Consider the following 17,608-nt stretch of genomic DNA (forward strand, 5'->3'; position numbering starts at 1 on the left):
CATGGGCTGGGAAATCCCCGGAGGACTCAGGAGGCCATGGCACAGGCCAGCACTCTGGAGTTCTGGAAGCTCTCTCAGAACTTCTCACAGAAGGAGGCTGCCGCCTCTCTTACTGTACCTCTTTTCCGTCCAGCTTCTCCAAGTTGCCACCGCTCTGCCAATCGCATGCAATCCGAGGGACGTGAGCCACGGCTATGTGCCAATAAAGGTATGTGAGCGCTCTCTCCCAGGCCGCCGTGCCCTCCCTCAATAGGTCACCTACACGGACCTGCAGAGACATTTGTTAAATGCTGAGGGTAGCCGAACGTCCGCTGCTTGTAGGGAAATAGTACTTCCCACGAGTATCCGTCCACAGAAGTCAGAAGGCACCACGCCTTAGGATATGCAAAGCAGTGTGACAGATGTAGTCAGACTCCTTTGGAACAACAGGTTATAAGGGGCCCTGAGTGGCCCGGAGGTGCTAAAGGGCATGTGTGTCTGGCCTGTGTTCTGGGGAGAACTTGTTTCTATTCCAACACATATTCATCACCCACTGCCTTGGTGTCGGCAAGGGCCAGGTATGAGAACAAGACAGACTCGTTCTCAAGGAACCCAGAGTGAGGACAAAGGACAGAAGTGGTCATTAAAACATCCGGCGGTCAGGGCTATGGCAAAGCCAAGGCCATGTGCAGAGGGGCTTCGACTCCTGAGCCAGCCAGGATACAGAGCAGGGTGTTAAAATGTCCTAACCCCATTCAGTGGGTTCACTTTGGGATCTCTCTTAATTTGTCATTGGTCCCATTTAAATGAAAAGGGACCCAAAGCTGCAGGTCAGCTTGTATGCTAAACAAGATGGGACAGTTGCTTTGGAGACAGGCAGAACCAGTTTGAATCCTGGCATGGGCACCAAGTTTGCAAGTTTAGGTACATTTCTTTTTTTCTTTTTTTTAATAATTCTTTTTAAGTTTATTTATTTATTTTGAGAGAGAGAGAGAGTACAAGCTGGGGAGGGGCAGAGAGAGAGAGAGAGAGAGAGAGAATCCCAAGCAGGCTCTGCAGAATCAGCACAGAGCCTGACATGGGCTCAAACTCACGAAACCGCGAGATCATGACCTGAGCTTAAATCAAGAGTCAGACGCTTAGCCGACTGAATCACCTAGGTGCCCCCAGGTACATTTCTTTATCACTCTGAATCTCAGTGTACGCAGCTTTATAATGAGGTGATACTAATACCTGCCTTCAGCGTTCTTGTGTGGATTACAGTTGACCCTTGAACAACACGGGTTTGAATAGCATGGGTCCACTCATATGAGGATTTTGTAAGAACAGTGCTCTAGATGCATTTTCTCTCCCTTATGATTTTCTCAGATACGTTTTCTTTCCTCTAGCTCACTTTATTGTAAGATTCCAGCATATGAGACGTAGAACACAAAATACGTGTTAATCAACTATTACCGGTAAGGCTTCCGGTCAACAGCAAGCTAGTAATAGTTCAGTTTTGGGGGAGTCAAAAGTTACATGCAGATGTTTGACTCTGGGTGGGGGTCAGTACCCCTTGTTCCCACCTTGTTCAAGGGTCAACGGTAATTAAAATACCGCATGCAGACCACGGGGCGTAGTACCCCCTGCTGCCCTGGAGGACAGCCCCTCCAATATTTACTGGGTATTTGTTATTTGCCAGGCACGGAGAGAAATACCGAGATGAATGGAGGGTCTTCTGTGACCTCAGGAATCTTCCAGTCTACTGAGATAAACATTCACAGGTTCTTGTATAATAGTGGTGCCTGGAGCACTTGGGATGGGCCCTGTGAGGGCGGAGGCTGCCGTGGTGAATGCTTAGCAGCCGTGTTGAGGTAGGCACGGAAGGATAAATGGAAGCCGGATAGAAAGAAAGGGCTGAAGCTACGGGTCAGCGTCAGCGCCGCCCCTCCTGTAACCTTGGGGGCTCCTGAAGGGGTGAACGTTTCATGAGGTCCCCTCACACCTCATCTCCGGTATTGAGGACCTAGGGACTCTTTCCCTGGGGCCTGGGGTCTGGGCTGTATCCTTGTGGCTTCAACGCCAAGGACAGGGTTGTTCTTCTCCTCTGAGGCTTGAAGGTCCAGTCCCTTTCGATACATTTCTCATTTGACCTTGAAGGAGTGTGATCAGAGCTGCTTTATCACCCCCTCTGTCTTCGCTCCAAATTAAAGGCCGGGGGCGGCCACTTCTGGGGCAGAGCTATTCCTTGTATCTTCCCTGAATGCTGGGGCAGTCCAGCCTGGGTTCGATCTTTCTCATTTTCTGGCTTTCTGGTAATTTTAACATATCACACAAAGGATGGGAAAGTACGTACGTTTGCTGGGCTACTCAGTCAAATACAAAGCAGCGAGAGGGGGCCTTTGAGTTAGGCTTCACTTACAACAGAGGCAGATTAAGATCATTTTAGGGGCACCTGGGTGGCTCAGTCGGTTAAGCGGCCAACTTCAGCTCAGGTCATGATCTCGCAGTCTGTGAGTTTAAGCCCCGCGTTGGGCTCTGTGCTGACAGCTCGGAGCCTGGAGCCTGTTTCAGATTCTGTGTCTCCCTCTCTCTCTGACCCTCCCCCGTTCATGCTCTGTCTCTGTCTCAAAAATAAATAAATGTTTAAAAAAAAATCATTTTACTGGAGAAATAAGTCAGTCAGAGAAAGATACCCCATGTTTTCACTCATATGTGGATCTTGAGAAACTTAACAGAAGACCATGGCGGGAGGGGAAGGGAGGAAAAATAAAGGGAGGAAAAATAAAATATAAATAATATAAAAAAAAAAGATCATTTCACTGGACATCAGTACTAGAACATTTTTCAATATAAGGAGTATAGAATTTCAAGTTAAATCCTTCCCTTTGCCAAGTACCAACCGGAACACTATGGAACATATTCTGATAAGACTGTAGACCATGAAGGAGTATGTGAAATGCCAGCCAAATGCTTTCTCGAGCAAAATAACTCCTTGGGAATCATGAGTGAAACTTCCGGTTTGGAACATGGAGTTTGGAGTAATCGGAGATGCAGCTAAATAGAATTGCTCCAAGTGAATTTCTAGATGCAAAGCTTATTTTTCTCATTTCTTTCCATTAGAAAGTTGGAGACACATACTTTGGGGGAAAATAGAGCACTTTGACTCCATATTGCTTTAGTTCGTGTGCTTAGACCACACGATAATGATTGAGGTAGGTTCAGTACTAAAACAAACAATCCCAAGGTTTCAGTGGCCCAACACCAAGTTTGTTTTCTTGCTTGCAGAGCAGTCCAGTGTGGGGTAGGAGTGGGTGTTCTCCATGCAGTTGTTCAAGCAGCCAGGCTCCTTCTTTCTGCTGGCTCTCACTTTCTTGAGGCCCTAACTATCCAGGAGCAGATAGGAAAAGGAGGAGGACCAAGTGTGGGAGGGTTATACGGGCCCAGGATGTAGCACATACTTCTCTTACTCATATACCTTTGGCCAGAACTCGGCCACATGGCCACATCCATTGCGAGGAAGTGGGGGAGGTCTGGAAGATGCTGTCAGGTGCCAGGGAGAAGAGAACACAGATGCAGAGCTCTAGCAGCCTCTGACACACAGAGCCCAGAAAGGACAAGAAGTTAGCAAAGCTTGAAGAAGACTTTATATCCAAGAGATAAATAATTTTTAGGGGCATCTAGGTGGCTCTGTTGGTTAAATGCCCAAGTCTCTTTTTTTTTTTTTTTAACACTTTTTCATTTTTGAGAGAGACAGAGAGAAGGACAGAGCATGAGCAGAGGAGGGGCAGAGAGCTGGAGACACTGCATCCGAAGCAGGCTCCAGGTTCTGAGCTATCAGCACAAAACCAGACACAGGGCATGAACCCACGAACCGTGAGGTTATGACCTAAGCCAAAGTTGGACGCTTAACCAACTGAGACACCCAGGTGCCCCAAATGCCCAACTCTTGGTTTGGGCTCAGGTCATGATCTCATGGTTTATGGGTTCAAGCCCCGTGTCAGGCTCTGCAGTGACAGCGTGAGCCTGCTTGGGATTCTCTATCTCCTTCCCTCTTCCCCTCCCTGCAAAATGAATAAATAAAAAAAAAAAAAAAAGATAAACAATTTTTAACAAAGCAATCCTGGTATTCTGTACGTTAACATGAATATTACACTGTGCACAAAATCAGCCCAGTTTAAAATACAGAAGACCTGTCAAACAGTATCAGAAACTCTGACGGTATGAGGGCCTTTCCGGGAGGAAGGCCGAGTTGTTTTGTTCTTCTTTCCAACATTATAACCTTCTTTTCAGGCTTCCTATGTGCCTAGGAAAGCTGCCTGTTTTTAATGCACTTTGGCCAGTTGTCTTCTTGAACATCTTCTAGCACTGGGGTCTTGAGCTGAGCAAACTGGGCCATGTGAGGTCTGGCAATACACTGAGACGGCCTGGGGCAGCCTGCAGAAGGCGTACCTGGTTCTGCCCAGCCTGGTGCTGTGGTCACTACCCGCTCACCTCTCTTTTCTACAGCCTGGGGTGCGTATGCATTTTGTGGAGCTGGGCTCCGGTCCTGCCGTGTGCCTGTGCCATGGATTTCCGGAGAGCTGGTTCTCTTGGAGGTACCAGGTAAAGGAAACTGGGGGAAGGTACGCCCCAGCCAGGGGGAGGGGAAAGGAGGGGAAAGCCTAGGTGGTATGGCCTAGAGTAGAATGCCCTTAAAGAAGCTGAAAACTTAACAGTGGAGCATCGCCTTGAACGTGTGACCATGTGATACCTCAGAAGTGTTGGGGCCAGAGTTGGGGCCAGACCTCAGAGCTGTGCTAGCCCCATATACCACTTTTGCAGATTAGAAAAAGGCAGATTCTTCCGGACACTTTATGCCACCTGCTGGGAAGCCTTTGTAATGAATATAGAAATCTGCAAGATCTGTGCTATGCTAAGAAAAATGCTTAGATGTAGCATTAGATGCAGTATACGAGCCCTACCACTGTGTATGGCCGCCCTATCCAGGTGGGCTTGTTCCAGCCTCGTGGTGGTAATTCCAGATAGTGCCACATGGCGTTTTGAGTTGAGCCATTTACAAGAACGGGGATAGAAGGAAGAAAGAAGGAGTGTCGGCAAAAGACTGATGAGGCCGCACTTGAGTGTACCTGAACTGTTTGTTTTCTAGATCCCTGCTCTGGCTCAGGCGGGTTTCCGGGTGCTAGCTCTGGATATGAAAGGCTATGGAGAGTCATCTGCTCCTCCTGGTAGGTTAGCTGTCTCACAGCTGTCCTGTGTTGGTTATGCCTTCTGCCTGAGCTCTCCAACTGCACTGACTTTCCCTGGGCCCACGTTGGAGCAAGCAGCCCTTCATGGGGGTCTGACTTTGCCCTTCCTCTCTCCTTCAGTGATCTGTGTCTGTGCACTTTGGGCTCAGATATCCCTGCTCTGCATTACCTGAAAGAACACAAGAAACCCAATGGCCTATGCCCTGAGGAAGTCTCCCACTGGTCTGGGAGGATATAGGGCATAGGATGTACCATCCAGCTGTAGAACTTTTTCCATCTTGCAGAACTCTGTACTCCTTAAGCACTATTCCCCATTCCCCTTTCCCTAGCTCCTGGCAACTACCTTTCTCTCTATCTGAATTTGACTACTCCGGTCATCTCTAAGTGGATCATACAATATTTATCCTTTTGTGACTGGCTGATATCACTTAGCATGATGTCTTCAAGATTCATCCACATTGTGGCATATATCACAATTTCCTTCCTTTTGGAGGCTGAATAATACTTCATTGTAACGATAGATCACATTTTGTTTATCCATCTATTCATCAATGGCCATTTGTGTTGCCTCCACCTTCTGGCTAATGTAGAATAATGCTGCTACAAATATGGGTATGCAAGTATCTGCTTGAGTTCCTCCTTTCAGTTTTTCGGGGTGTATACCCAGAAGTGGAACTGCTGGATCATACAGTAATTGGTAGGCCAGATTCTTAACCCAGGGTCTCTGGATCCCACATGGAGCCTATCTAAGGATGGGCATCAGGGGCCTATGAACCCGAGTCTATGTGTGGATTTATGAACACTTGCCTGGGGTGAGGGAGTCTACTGCTTTATCAGTTTCAGAGGGGTTCTCAGCCCCAAACTGTTAAGCTCCCCAGGTGGGGACAGGAACGTGTTACAGCCAGGCCTGTGGCAGAATCCCTGTCCCTCCCAGTGCCACCCGTGCTGTTAGCCATGGCAGCTCAGTGAACCAAACAAGCTGCTCACCACCCCTTCCCTGAGCTGCCTCCCCCGTGTTCACATCAAGCCTATTGTGTCGAGTTTGAAGCCAGCTGACATGAACTGGCCCTCAGGTGACCACCAGTGGAGTGCCTCCATGATTGTTCCGTAATTGTCATGGTATCGACTTAGCGGCTACTCACTGCCTCTTGAGTGGTGCAGAGGCACTTTTGACAAAAAGAAAGCTTCTAGTCCAAACACCCAGGAAAGACATTTAAGGGTTCCCCCCCCAAAATTAATTATTAAGATATTTATTTTTATTCATCTCTATTATGATCTTCCCTGAATCCCCTAGGCATAACTTAGTAATTAATTTATCATTCAGGCTAGAACACTATTAAAAGAAACACAAACTGAACTGTTCTGGATGAATTGGGACTTATACATACCCTAATTATAACTTTTTTTAAGAAAATAATAATTTACACATTAACCGTTGCTAAAGATTATACACAACGTGAATTCTAAAGCCAAGCTTGATGATCTGGAATGCATACAAATACATTGCAGAGCATTTGTATGTAAACTTCATATCATTTGGCAATAGATTTTAAATAACACATTATTTTCCTTTAAAACCGTGACTCCGTTATCCTGCTATTTTCTCTCTTCCCTTGTTGCTACTGAAAAGTCCCATGTCATTCGGATCTGTGAGGCTTTCTATGTGACCGTTTTCTTTTTCCTCACCCTTGATACCTTTAGGATCTTTTTATTTATCTTGCTGTGTTCTAAAATTTTATGATGTTATATACCATGATCTGGGTCTCTTTTCATCCACTTTTCTGGGTACATATATCTTTTAGTTCTTGGAAGTTTTCTTGAATTATTTCTTCAATAGTTTTTTTTCTTCTGTTTTCTCTTCTTTTTTTCTTTTTTCTTTTTTGCTTTCTGGAATTGCTATTATTATTAAAATGTTCATACTACCCAAAGTGATCTATAGATTCAGTGGAATCCCTATTTAAAATCCCAATGGCGGGGCGCCTGGGTGGCGCAGTCGGTTAAGCGTCCGACTTCAGCCAGGTCACGATCTCGCGGTCCGGGAGTTCGAGCCCCGCGTCAGGCTCTGGGCTGATGGCTCGGAGCCTGGAGCCTGTTTCCGATTCTGTGTCTCCCTCTCTCTCTGCCCCTCCCCCGTTCATGCTCTGTCTCTCTCTGTCCCAAAAATAAATAAAAAACGTTGAAAAATTTAAAAAAAATAAATAAAATAAAATAAAATCCCAATGGCATTTTTTTACAGAAATAGAAAAAACAATTCTACAATTCATATGATCCACCAAAAAAACCCTAATAGTCAAATCAGTCTTTAGAAAGAACGAAGCTGGAAGACTTATACTTCCTGGTTTCAAAATATATTACAGAGCTACAGTAATCAAACAAGGTGGAATTGGTATAAAGATGGACATATGGCCAATGGAACTGAGTAGAGAGCCTGGAAATAAATCCACGCCTGGACTGTCAGCTGATCTTTGACTAGGGTGTCTAGAACATACCCTAGGGGAGAGGACAGTCTCTTCAACCAGTGATGCTGGGAAAATTGGGTATCCACATGCAAGAGAATGAAATTGGACCCTTACCTCACACCCTACACAAAAGTCAACTCAAAATGGATTAAAGACTTAAATGTAAGACCTGAAACTAAAACTCTTAGAGGAAAGCGTAAATGAAAAGCTTTGTGCCATTGACCTTGACAGTGATTTCATGGACGTGACTCCAAAAGCACAGGAAACAAAACCAAAAATAAGTAGACTACAGCAATCTAAAGATTTAATAAGGTATATTTTTTTGGCAAAGGGGCCCTCTTAGTTTGTTGGTAATTTTCAAGTATGTTAATTAATTGTCTTTATTTTTAATGGCAGAAATAGAAGAATATTCCTTGGAAGTGTTATGCAAGGTAAGGAAGATCTTTGGGTAACATTTGTAACATCGTTTCTGTCCTGGTGTTTTCACTGATACCAGATAGAAGTATGGGTATTCATTAAACCCTAGGAAAGCGTTTTACAGCATTTGAGTATACAATCTTACTGACAGTTAAGATGGTATTTCAAAATGATAGCCAACATTTACTGTATATCAAGTACTGTTCCAAACATTTGATGGAAGAAGAAACTGAGTCACCAGGAGGTGAAGTAATTGCCTGAGGTCAACAGCTAGTAGAGCCAGGTCTGACCTCTGCCACAGCTCCCACGGCCTTCCTCGTAGCCACTCCCCAACTCACCTTGCCATCCTGAGGATTTTATTTTTTATTTTTATTCTTTATTTAAAAGAAAATGTTTTTTAATGTTTATTTATTTGTGAGAGAGAGAGAGACAGAGTGTGAGTGGGGGAGGGACAGAGAGAGAGACACACACAGAATCCCAAGCAGGTTCCAGGCTCTGAGCTGTCAGCACAGAGCCGACGTGGGGCTCGAACTCACGAACCGTGAGATCATGACCTAAGCCGAATGCTTAACCGACTGAGCCACCCAGGCACCCCTATTTTTTAATTTTTTTTTAGAGAGAGAGAGGTACAAGTGAATGAGGGGCAGAGAGAGAGAGAGAGAGAATCCCATGAGGGGTAGAGAGAGAAAGGGAGGGAGAGAAAGAGAGAAGCGGGGCTCGTGCTCACCTGATATGGGACTCGAACTCACAAACCATGAGATCATGACCTGAGCCGAAGTCAGATGCATAACACCTGAGCCACCCAGGCACCCTCCATCCTGAAGATTTTAAAAATTATTTTGGTAAAGATGTTGTTGGCCAGACCTAGGGAGTTAGCATGTGGATTGGTGACTGTAATGGCGCTCCTATTCTAGGTGAAGGGTAAGCACCATCAGGGAGGGGACCCTCATTTCAGGGCTTGCAAGAGGAAGCCAAGGCTGAGGTGAGGAGACTGTGTCCCAAGGCTCTATCAGCCCTTGGGAAAAGCAAGGCGGGAGCCTTAGCTGGGGGAGCCAAGGGGAAGAAATAGCCTCTTGGTTGGCCGGAAAGCTGGTGATGCCGCTGATGATGCTAAAATTACAAGAAGGCTCCATCTAGGAGTCATAGCTCTGTTTGGATCTCCTCCCAACCAGGCCCACACATAGGCTTTGGTGCCTTAGAAGAGGAGCATTGATAAAACCTTAGTTTCCAGTTGGGGTTGTCCTTCCTTCCTCAGTTTCTGAGTCTTTACCTCTTTCACTCTGCCACTTCTGATCTTGCTCATATCTCCTCCGAAATCCTGCCAAGATCTCCCCAGTGACCCTGTGGGGAGGGGGGTGGGTTCTCTCCATCCCCCTGATGTCCCCTAACTGGACCCCTACTTCTTTGTGTCAAAATTGGTTCTTAAGACAGATACATCGGGTCGTTTGACATAATTGCCTTCCAGAAGAAGGCAATTCTTTTACTAAAACAAACAAGATAAAATGTGAGGCTCCTGTCCTCCAACTCCACCCTTTAAAAGCTATTCGTATGTCCACTACTAGATATTCACACAAAAGAATTTTAAAAAATATGTCCACCAAAAACCTGGACGTGACTGTTCACAGCATTATTCACAAAAGCCAAAAAGTGGAAACGACCCCAATGTTCAATAACTGATGAATGGATAAAAAATATGTGACATATCCATACAATGGAATAGTATTCAGCCATAAACAGGCGTGAGATCATGATGCATGCTTCAACATGAATGACCCTTAAAAACATTATGCTAAGATCAGCCAGTCACAAATGGCCACGTATTGTATAATTCCATTTGGGAGAAATTTCCAGAAGAGGTCAGAAATGAAATTAATGGTTGCCAAGGGCTAGAGGAAATGGGGAACTGTTTATGGGTACAAGGTTTCTTTTTGGCATGATGAAATGTTCTGTAACTAGATAGCAGTGGTGATCTCACAACTCTGTAACTACACTAAACTCCGCTGAATTGTTTATTTTAAACAGGTGAATTTTATGGTATATGAGTCATCGTTCAATAAAGCTGTCATTTGAAAAATTATCAGCACAATATTTATAATGTAAAAATTTTTTTAAACCCTCTATGTAATCTTTTTTAAAAAAAATTACCTGCATAAACTTTAAATATAAGAAACTGAATAAAGAGCCATATACTGCTTATCTTCAAGTGCCCACAAAAATCCTTCTCTCAACTACACCCCCCCCCCCAAATATATTGAAAACTTTTTTTTTTCCTCAACCACAAATCCTTAAATGTATGTGCCAGTTCATCATACAACTGCTATTTGTTTTAGAATAAGTATCTTTAGGGGGCGCCTGGGTGGCTCAGTCTGTTAAGTGTCCGACTTCGGCTCAGGTCATGATCTCATGGTTCATGGGTTTGAGCCCTGCATCAGACTCTGTGCAGACAGCTCAGAGCCTGGAGACTGCTCAGGTTCTGTGTCTCCCTCTCTCTCTACCCTACCCCTCTCCTTCCCTCCCCCCTTCCTTCCCTCCCTCCCTCTCTCTCTCTCTCAAAAAATAAATAAACATTAAAAAAATTTTTTTCGAATAAGTACCTTTAGGGAACCATGAATGTATTCTCTGTGTGTCTGTAGTCTTAGGATTCCAAATTAGGGGTATTGGAATGCAACATAGCAATAACATTGAGAGGCTTATCCACACCCAGTTGCCCCTTTCATTGTGTTTGACCTTGAGCAAGTCATTTAACCTTTCCAGGTCATGCTGTCAAGTATAAGATGCAGTCAGAGGGATGTACTTCATGTTCTCAAGACCCCTCCTGATCTGAGTGTGATTCTTAGTTTTATGGTGTTAAAATAGCAAAAATTCAACCAAGTAAATTATAAAGATCTATTTGGTTTTATGAATCAATTCATAAATCAGACAGCATTCCATCTAGCAAGTAGAGGGGAACTCACTCCAAAGGGGTACAGAAAAGATTGTTAAAGGTAGAGAGGGAGTGGAAAGAAGGAAATTATTAACAGAAAATCCATTGTTTTAGGCAAGGTGGCCCTTCTAAGGGGAACGGAAAGGGTACTGACCAGGAAATTCCCATGTTGATTGGTTATAGGTTACATTTAGGGGTGCCTGGGCGGCTTAGTCTGTTAAGCACCGACTTCGGCTCAGGTCATGATCTTGTGGTCCCTGGGTTCGAGCCCCGTGTGGGGCTCTGTGCTGACGGCTCAGAGCCTGGAGCCTGCTCTGGATTCTGTGTCTCCCTCTCTCTCTGGTTCTTCACCACTCGCATGCTCTCTCTGTCTCTCAAAAATACACATTAAAAAAAATTTTTTTAAAAAGGTTACATTTATAGGAGGTTGAAACTGCAGTCAGACTGTGTATTGAGTGTTGGTTTTCTGACTTGGGGCCTTTACCTAAGTGATCCCATTTTAGGTCTGATTTTCTTTTTAAGAGTAGGATGTGGAAATAACACTGAACTAATCTTCAGTCTCTCTGTGGTTAATTGCAAAGTAAGAAGAAGCTCTCTGGTGTCTCTTATAAGAACACTGACCTATCTGATCAGGACCCTACCCTCGTGACCTCACTGAACCTTAATTACTTCTGTAAAGACACTATCTTCAAATATAATCACACTGGGGATTAGGGCTTTAACATGTGAATTTTGAGGGACACAAACATTCAGTCCATAACAAAACTTTCTGACAACATAGTATGGTGTCTTCCAATAATCGTTCCCCTGTCTTTGGGGGGAAAGATGAAAATAAAAACCATTAATAACCTAATTATATCAATACTGAGTATCTACATTAAAAGAAAACAACAACAAATTGTGCACATTTTAACCAATGGAACCTGTCATCTGCACTTGCTTGCCAACGTTCTTCAGGGGAGCAGGGAGGGGTTTGCCCTCTGTTCCCTACCTAGTGAGGTTGTCACTGTGACCCCGGGATTTCTGGGCAGGCTTGGGAGCTGGGGTAGCAAAAGGAGCCAGAAAACCTTTAACATTCTTTCTCTTTGAAGAATGTTACTGTCACTGGCTGTAGGCAGAACTCTGTGTGTGTCCCCCAACCCCGCCAAAAAGGATGTTCCCATTTGGTGGATGTCCCCATCGGAACTGAGGCCGCAGTGGAGAATAACTGAACACTTTTTAATGCTGTTAGGGCTCTGTGGGAAGCCCTTTGTCTTCTATCATGCTATCCTTCTATCCTGAAGTTTCCATCTCCTTGCTTAGTGTAGAAGAACAAAAGATAGGCCTTGCCCAGAGAAGGAAAAAAAGCTCGCCTTTCATTTTGGAAGCGCCTAAAACAGGAGGCAAGGGAAATACAATCACATTTATTTTCTAAGTCTTCAAACTTTTATGGTGCAAATCTCCGCAGCCTCCAGTGAGGGCAGTGATCTAGGGAATCAAAAACAAATTAGGGACTTCTCAACTGGTAGGGGCTAGGAATCAAGGGACTGGAAAATATTTAAAATAACGCTGTTGGTCCACAGGGCAAACCAGGATAGCTTTGAAGGCTTTGATGTTGAATTTTTTTTTATGTTTATTTACTTTGAGAGAGAGAGAGAGAGGAAGCACAAGCGGGAGAGGGAGAGAGAGAGAGAGAGAAGGAAGGAGGGAGAGAATTGCAAGCAGGCTCTGTGCTGTCAGAGCAGAGCCTGACACAGGGCTCAAACCCATGACCTGTGAGATCAGGATCTGAGCTAAAATCAAGAGTCAGACACTTAACTGACTGAGCCACCCAGGCTCCCCTTGATGTTAAATTTTTGAAATCAGATAGACTTGGAATCAGTCCCAGTTCTGCCTGACTAGCCATGTTGGCCTTGGCTGCATTTGACCATTTGGCCGCTGTGAGCCTCAGCTACCTCATCTGTAGAGTGGACATACAGATGCGTGAGGGGAAAGGACGTGAATTGAGTGGCCAAGCTAGGGCTCCAGAGATAGAGCTCCATAGACTCTTTGATTATAGCAAGCAGAGCACAGGCTCAGGTAAACAGGGGGTAGCGTTGACAAGTTAGATGGGACCATATAGGAGGAGTGAGGTGGGGAAGCCGGAAGGTGGTGTGGCTTTCTGCAGGGGCTGAATGGCGCGTCAGGTCTCTGATTCATTCTGTCTACACCTCTGCTCTGTCCTACCCTCCCTCCATCCCCAGCAGGATTCCCCTGCTTGCTCATTTTGTACCTGGCCCAATATGGCATCCCCAAGTCCTGATTCTGGATGACCCTCATCTCCAGCACCTCCACACATCTTAGACCCCTTTTCCAGACCCCGAGCTTGCTGGCGGGTGTGGCCAGGAGCCCCCATGTGTGCTGCTGGACAAGGGGCAGGAGCTCACTGTCCTGGGGCAAGGCAAGCAGCCAGCCCTCCGCACAGCAGTTTTCTTCCCCTTTCTTTCTCCCGGGAAGAAGGCATGATTTCTGTCTTACGATGGATGTTGCCCAGTTAGGGATGTGCACCAACATACACTGAATAATTCACTGTGCTTATCTGAGGTCAGCCTGGTTACTGAGAGGATGCTGGAAGAGGAAGGGAGAGAACTCACAAGCGAGGGAAATGACTGAACGTTGTATTCGTGTGCTCAGGCTGCCATAACCAAGTACCACAGACTGGGAGGCTTAAACAACAGAAATTTATTCTCTCGCCATTCTGGAGGCTGGAGCCCATCCAGCTCGAGATCAAGGTGTCGGCAGGGTTTCATCTGAAGCTTGTTGGTGGCCGTTTCTCCCTGTGTCTTCACTTGGGCTTTCCTCTGTGCGTGTCTGTGTCGAGACCTTTTGTTCTTTTTTTTTTAATTTTTAAAAATGTTTTTATTTATTTTTGAGACAGAGAGAGACAAGAGCATGAACGAGGGAGGGTCAGAGAGAGAGTGAGACACAGAATCCAAAGCAGGCTCCAGGCTCTGATCTGTCAGCACAGAGCCCAATGCGGGGCTCGAACTCGCAGACTGTGAGATCATGACCTGAGCTGAAGCCAGACAATTAACCGACTGAGCCACCCAGGCGCCCCGAGACCTTTTGCTTTATAAAGACACTGGCCAACTTGGATCATGGCTTACTCTGATGACCTCATTTTAACTTATCTCTTTAATGCCCCTGTCTCCAAATACAGTCACATTCCAAGGTCCTGGGGTAGGGGTGATGTTAGGGCTTCAACATGTGAATTTGGGGAAGACACAATATAGCCCATAAAAAGGCAGATACGGTAATTCTAATATTGAAGCAGCTGAGGTGGGTGTATACAATTTCTGATTTTTTGTCTTTTCTTTCTTAGGAGATGGTAACCTTCCTGGATAAGTTGGTAAGTCATTATTTTAAACTGATCTCTGGAGAATTCTGTTTGTGTGGGCAATTAAAGATGTACCTTTGTTTTGTTTGTGTTTTGAGAGAGAGAGAGTGAGGAAGGGGCAGAGGGAAAGTGGGGGGCAGAGAGAGAGAGAGAGAGAGAGAGAGAGAGAGATTCTCAAGTAGGCTCTACACCCAGCACAGAGCCTGACGCGGGGCTTGATCCCACAACGGTGAGATCATTACCTGAACCGAAATCGAGAGTCAGACGTTGAACCAACTGAGCCACCCGGGCGCCCCAAAGACAGAACTGTCAAAGGTGTCAGCTGTTAGAACCCTCAAGGAGAGTGGCAAGGGCAGGAATGACACTTCGGGGACAGTGGGAGGCAGGGTAGGTGCTCAGGAGGAAGTATAGACACAGAGATGGCATTGTGGAGAATAGTGTAGAGCCAAGTTTGTTTTGGTTTTTTTGTTTCATGAAAAGCATTTTCCAGGATACTTCTTTTGGCCTTGAGCCAGGGTCAAGTGCTTTGTGTCAAGAAGTTTGGGAAATATCCTATAGGCTGATATTTCACAACTTTTAAAACCGCATATCTATCCCTTTGGAAAGACCTGAAGTCAAATTCCTTCATTTAACATCATGTGGAATGTCAAACACAAAGCAGATCAATGATGGTGATCTGAGACTGTGCTTCTGCTTTTTACTTGTGTAAGTTTGAGATCGCAGTTAGGTAGTACGCTTTCCCTGTCCTCAATTAGGTCACAGTGGCAGGATGAGGACAGCGGGACCTAGACTGAGGCGGAGAAGGGCTCAGCCAGGACAGTGACCGTGGAGGGATAGTGAAGAGAGAACCCCAAAACACCACATTTAGTGCCTGTTTGTTGGATATGAGAGTCAGGAGGAGAATTCAAGATGACCCAGGGGTTCCAGTTGGGCAGCAAGGCATGGTGCCAGCCACTGTAGGAAACGAGGCAAAGGTGTCACTGTCCTCGCCCTCTGCAGATTCTCGGTCCCGCAGAATCAGCTTTGGACCTTTTGAGAATGAGGGGGAGGGACATCTAAGAGGACATGGCCCGGTGTGGCCACCCCAGTTCCAACTCTAGAAGATTTCCATCCAGCTGAGAAAGTCTCTTACTCTGATTGTTGGAAGAGAGCCCCGGTGGCTGTCGGCCACTGGGCTGGGTGTCCCTCCCCAGCCCAGGCATTACTGGGACACGTGGGAAGGAAGCTGGGCCCATTGCTGGTGAGGAGGTCACCCGCCACCTGGAGGTGGAAGCTGAAGCCATTAGAGTAGTAGATGGGTTCCCAAGGACAGGCCTGAGAGCTGAGCCATGAAGTAACTCCTGTGAGAGAGGAAGAGGAGGGGGTGGACTCAGTGAGTGAGAAAAGAACCTGGAAAGCATAGAGTCACAGAGGCCCAGGGAAGAACATTTTAAAGGAAATGTCTGATGCTGCAGAACGGTCAGAAGAGTGAGAGCTGAGAGGGCAAAAAACTGTTACCAGTGATTAATAGCCTTTAAGAGGGAAGTTTCAGTGGACTCAGGGGTAGCAGGGAAGAAGCCAAGTTGTGGGGCCTTAGGAAGGTCGCCAGGCAGGTGACTGGCGTGGATCACTGGGAAGTTGGACACAAGACAAAAGTGTGGCAAGGGAGCTGAGGCAGGGAGCTGCTTTTCAAAATGAAGGGCCCTCATGTGGCTGACTGGGGCCAGCAGGGCTGGGTGGAGGGGTGAGCCTGATTTTAAGTTGAGGAAGCTTGGGTCTGAGTTACCATCCATGTGGCCTTGGGCAAGTGGCCTAACAACTGCGAGCCTGTCTTCCTATTTGTAAAACGTGTATTCGAAGGTTATTGGGAGAATTCCAGACAATGGGTGCATATGCTACACACAGCACCTGTCTTAGGAGGTCCTCAATAAAAGGGAGCTGTTGTCATCCATTGTTAGCAGCAGAAGAAGAAAGGAAGACGCAGGTAGAGAGAGAAGGATTAAAGATGTCTCTGAGGTTTTAGTGGTTAGTTAAGGGAGGGAAGATCCCAAAAGAATGGGGAGAGAATCACAGTCACTCAGTGAAAAGTGAACATGGAACACAGGGAGGTAAATCATACTAACTTGAAGACAAAAAGTAGAGAAAGAGGTGAAACACACTTTGATTTGAGGGAAGGTAGAGAGGGAGAGGATTTGTGGCCAGTGGCCTTAGTGTTCTAAGAAAATGTAGGAGACCAGTCATCTGCAGAGGCTCTGTGGGGCTGGTGTGTGGGAAGGGAGGCCTGAAGAGGGTGGACGTTGGGGGAGCTACTGCGTGGTCAGTGGAGGACAGGTCCTAGAAAGTGAAGGAAAGGATCGCCAGACGAGGGTTTGGGCCTCCAGGGAGCACAAGGCATTGGGCTGTCAGCATCCCATCCCAGAAACCTGCCCACATTCAGCTCATGTCTTTATCCTTCACTAGGGGATCACTCAAGCAGTGTTCATTGGCCACGACTGGGGAGGCATGCTGGTGTGGAACATGGCTCTCTTCTACCCGGAGAGAGTAAGGTAATTAGGCCACAGAATTTGGCCCAGAGTTTGGACTTGAATTCCTGTTAGAATCCTTCCTCAGGTCTTGAACTGCAGTCAACTTCTTGAGAACAAATAGGTTATCTGGGAAGGCAACATGTAACTTCTTAGTGCCCATTGATGAGTAAATGTCTTAGGAAGCAAGACCTGTCCCAGTTACCAGTAATGGGACAGATAACTCAGGGCCTGGGTAGCCATTGGGAATGTAGGAGAATGTAGATGTTTGGGGGGAGTGGGTGAGGCAGCAAGGGTGGTGGGGTCATAGAGCTGAGTGCCAGGAGAAACTTCAGCCCTGGACCAGGAGTTAGGAAACGTGCCTTTCAGTTTTGCCATGACTGGCTGTGTGATGAATCATTTCACCCGTTAGGCCTTGGTTTCCTCAACGATAGCATAGTAATGGTAACTCCTTTTGACTATATAACCTGCAAAATGCTGTGCAGGTATCAGGTTAGAATGGCATTTTGTGACCACCATCACATCGTTCACAGTCATTCTTAGAATGGCATCAGAGCACTCGCGGGAGCTTTCAAAGGACAGATTTTGAACCCAGAGAGCCAGGTGGTCTTTGTAGCCATCCCCCAGTTGTGCTGGCAACTGTAGTTAAAGCGTGTTGTGTGACCTCCTATTTCAGCTTGGGATCTTAGCGTATTAAATCAACATCATCCTTAGCTATCTGTATTTCCCTAACTAATCCAGTCACT

At 46.0% G+C, this 17,608-nt stretch overlaps 1 protein-coding gene across 2 annotated transcripts in view; it reads left to right on the plus strand.

Annotated features, from left to right (window-relative positions):
• EPHX2 (epoxide hydrolase 2) overlaps positions 1–17,608 on the plus strand; it is a 77,167-nt gene that overhangs the window by 27,977 nt on the left and 31,582 nt on the right. For both annotated transcript variants that reach the window (XM_045055599.1, XM_003984798.4), the window contains exons 6-11: positions 134–208; positions 4,468–4,563; positions 5,108–5,186; positions 8,063–8,097; positions 14,347–14,373; positions 16,801–16,886. In XM_045055599.1, coding sequence (XP_044911534.1) covers positions 134–208; positions 4,468–4,563; positions 5,108–5,186; positions 8,063–8,097; positions 14,347–14,373; positions 16,801–16,886 — 398 coding nt within the window. The remainder of the gene's footprint in view (positions 1–133; positions 209–4,467; positions 4,564–5,107; positions 5,187–8,062; positions 8,098–14,346; positions 14,374–16,800; positions 16,887–17,608) is intronic.

Source organism: Felis catus, chromosome B1 (assembly GCF_018350175.1).
Source record: "Felis catus isolate Fca126 chromosome B1, F.catus_Fca126_mat1.0, whole genome shotgun sequence".
In the NCBI taxonomy this organism is placed as follows: domain Eukaryota; kingdom Metazoa; phylum Chordata; class Mammalia; order Carnivora; family Felidae; genus Felis; species Felis catus.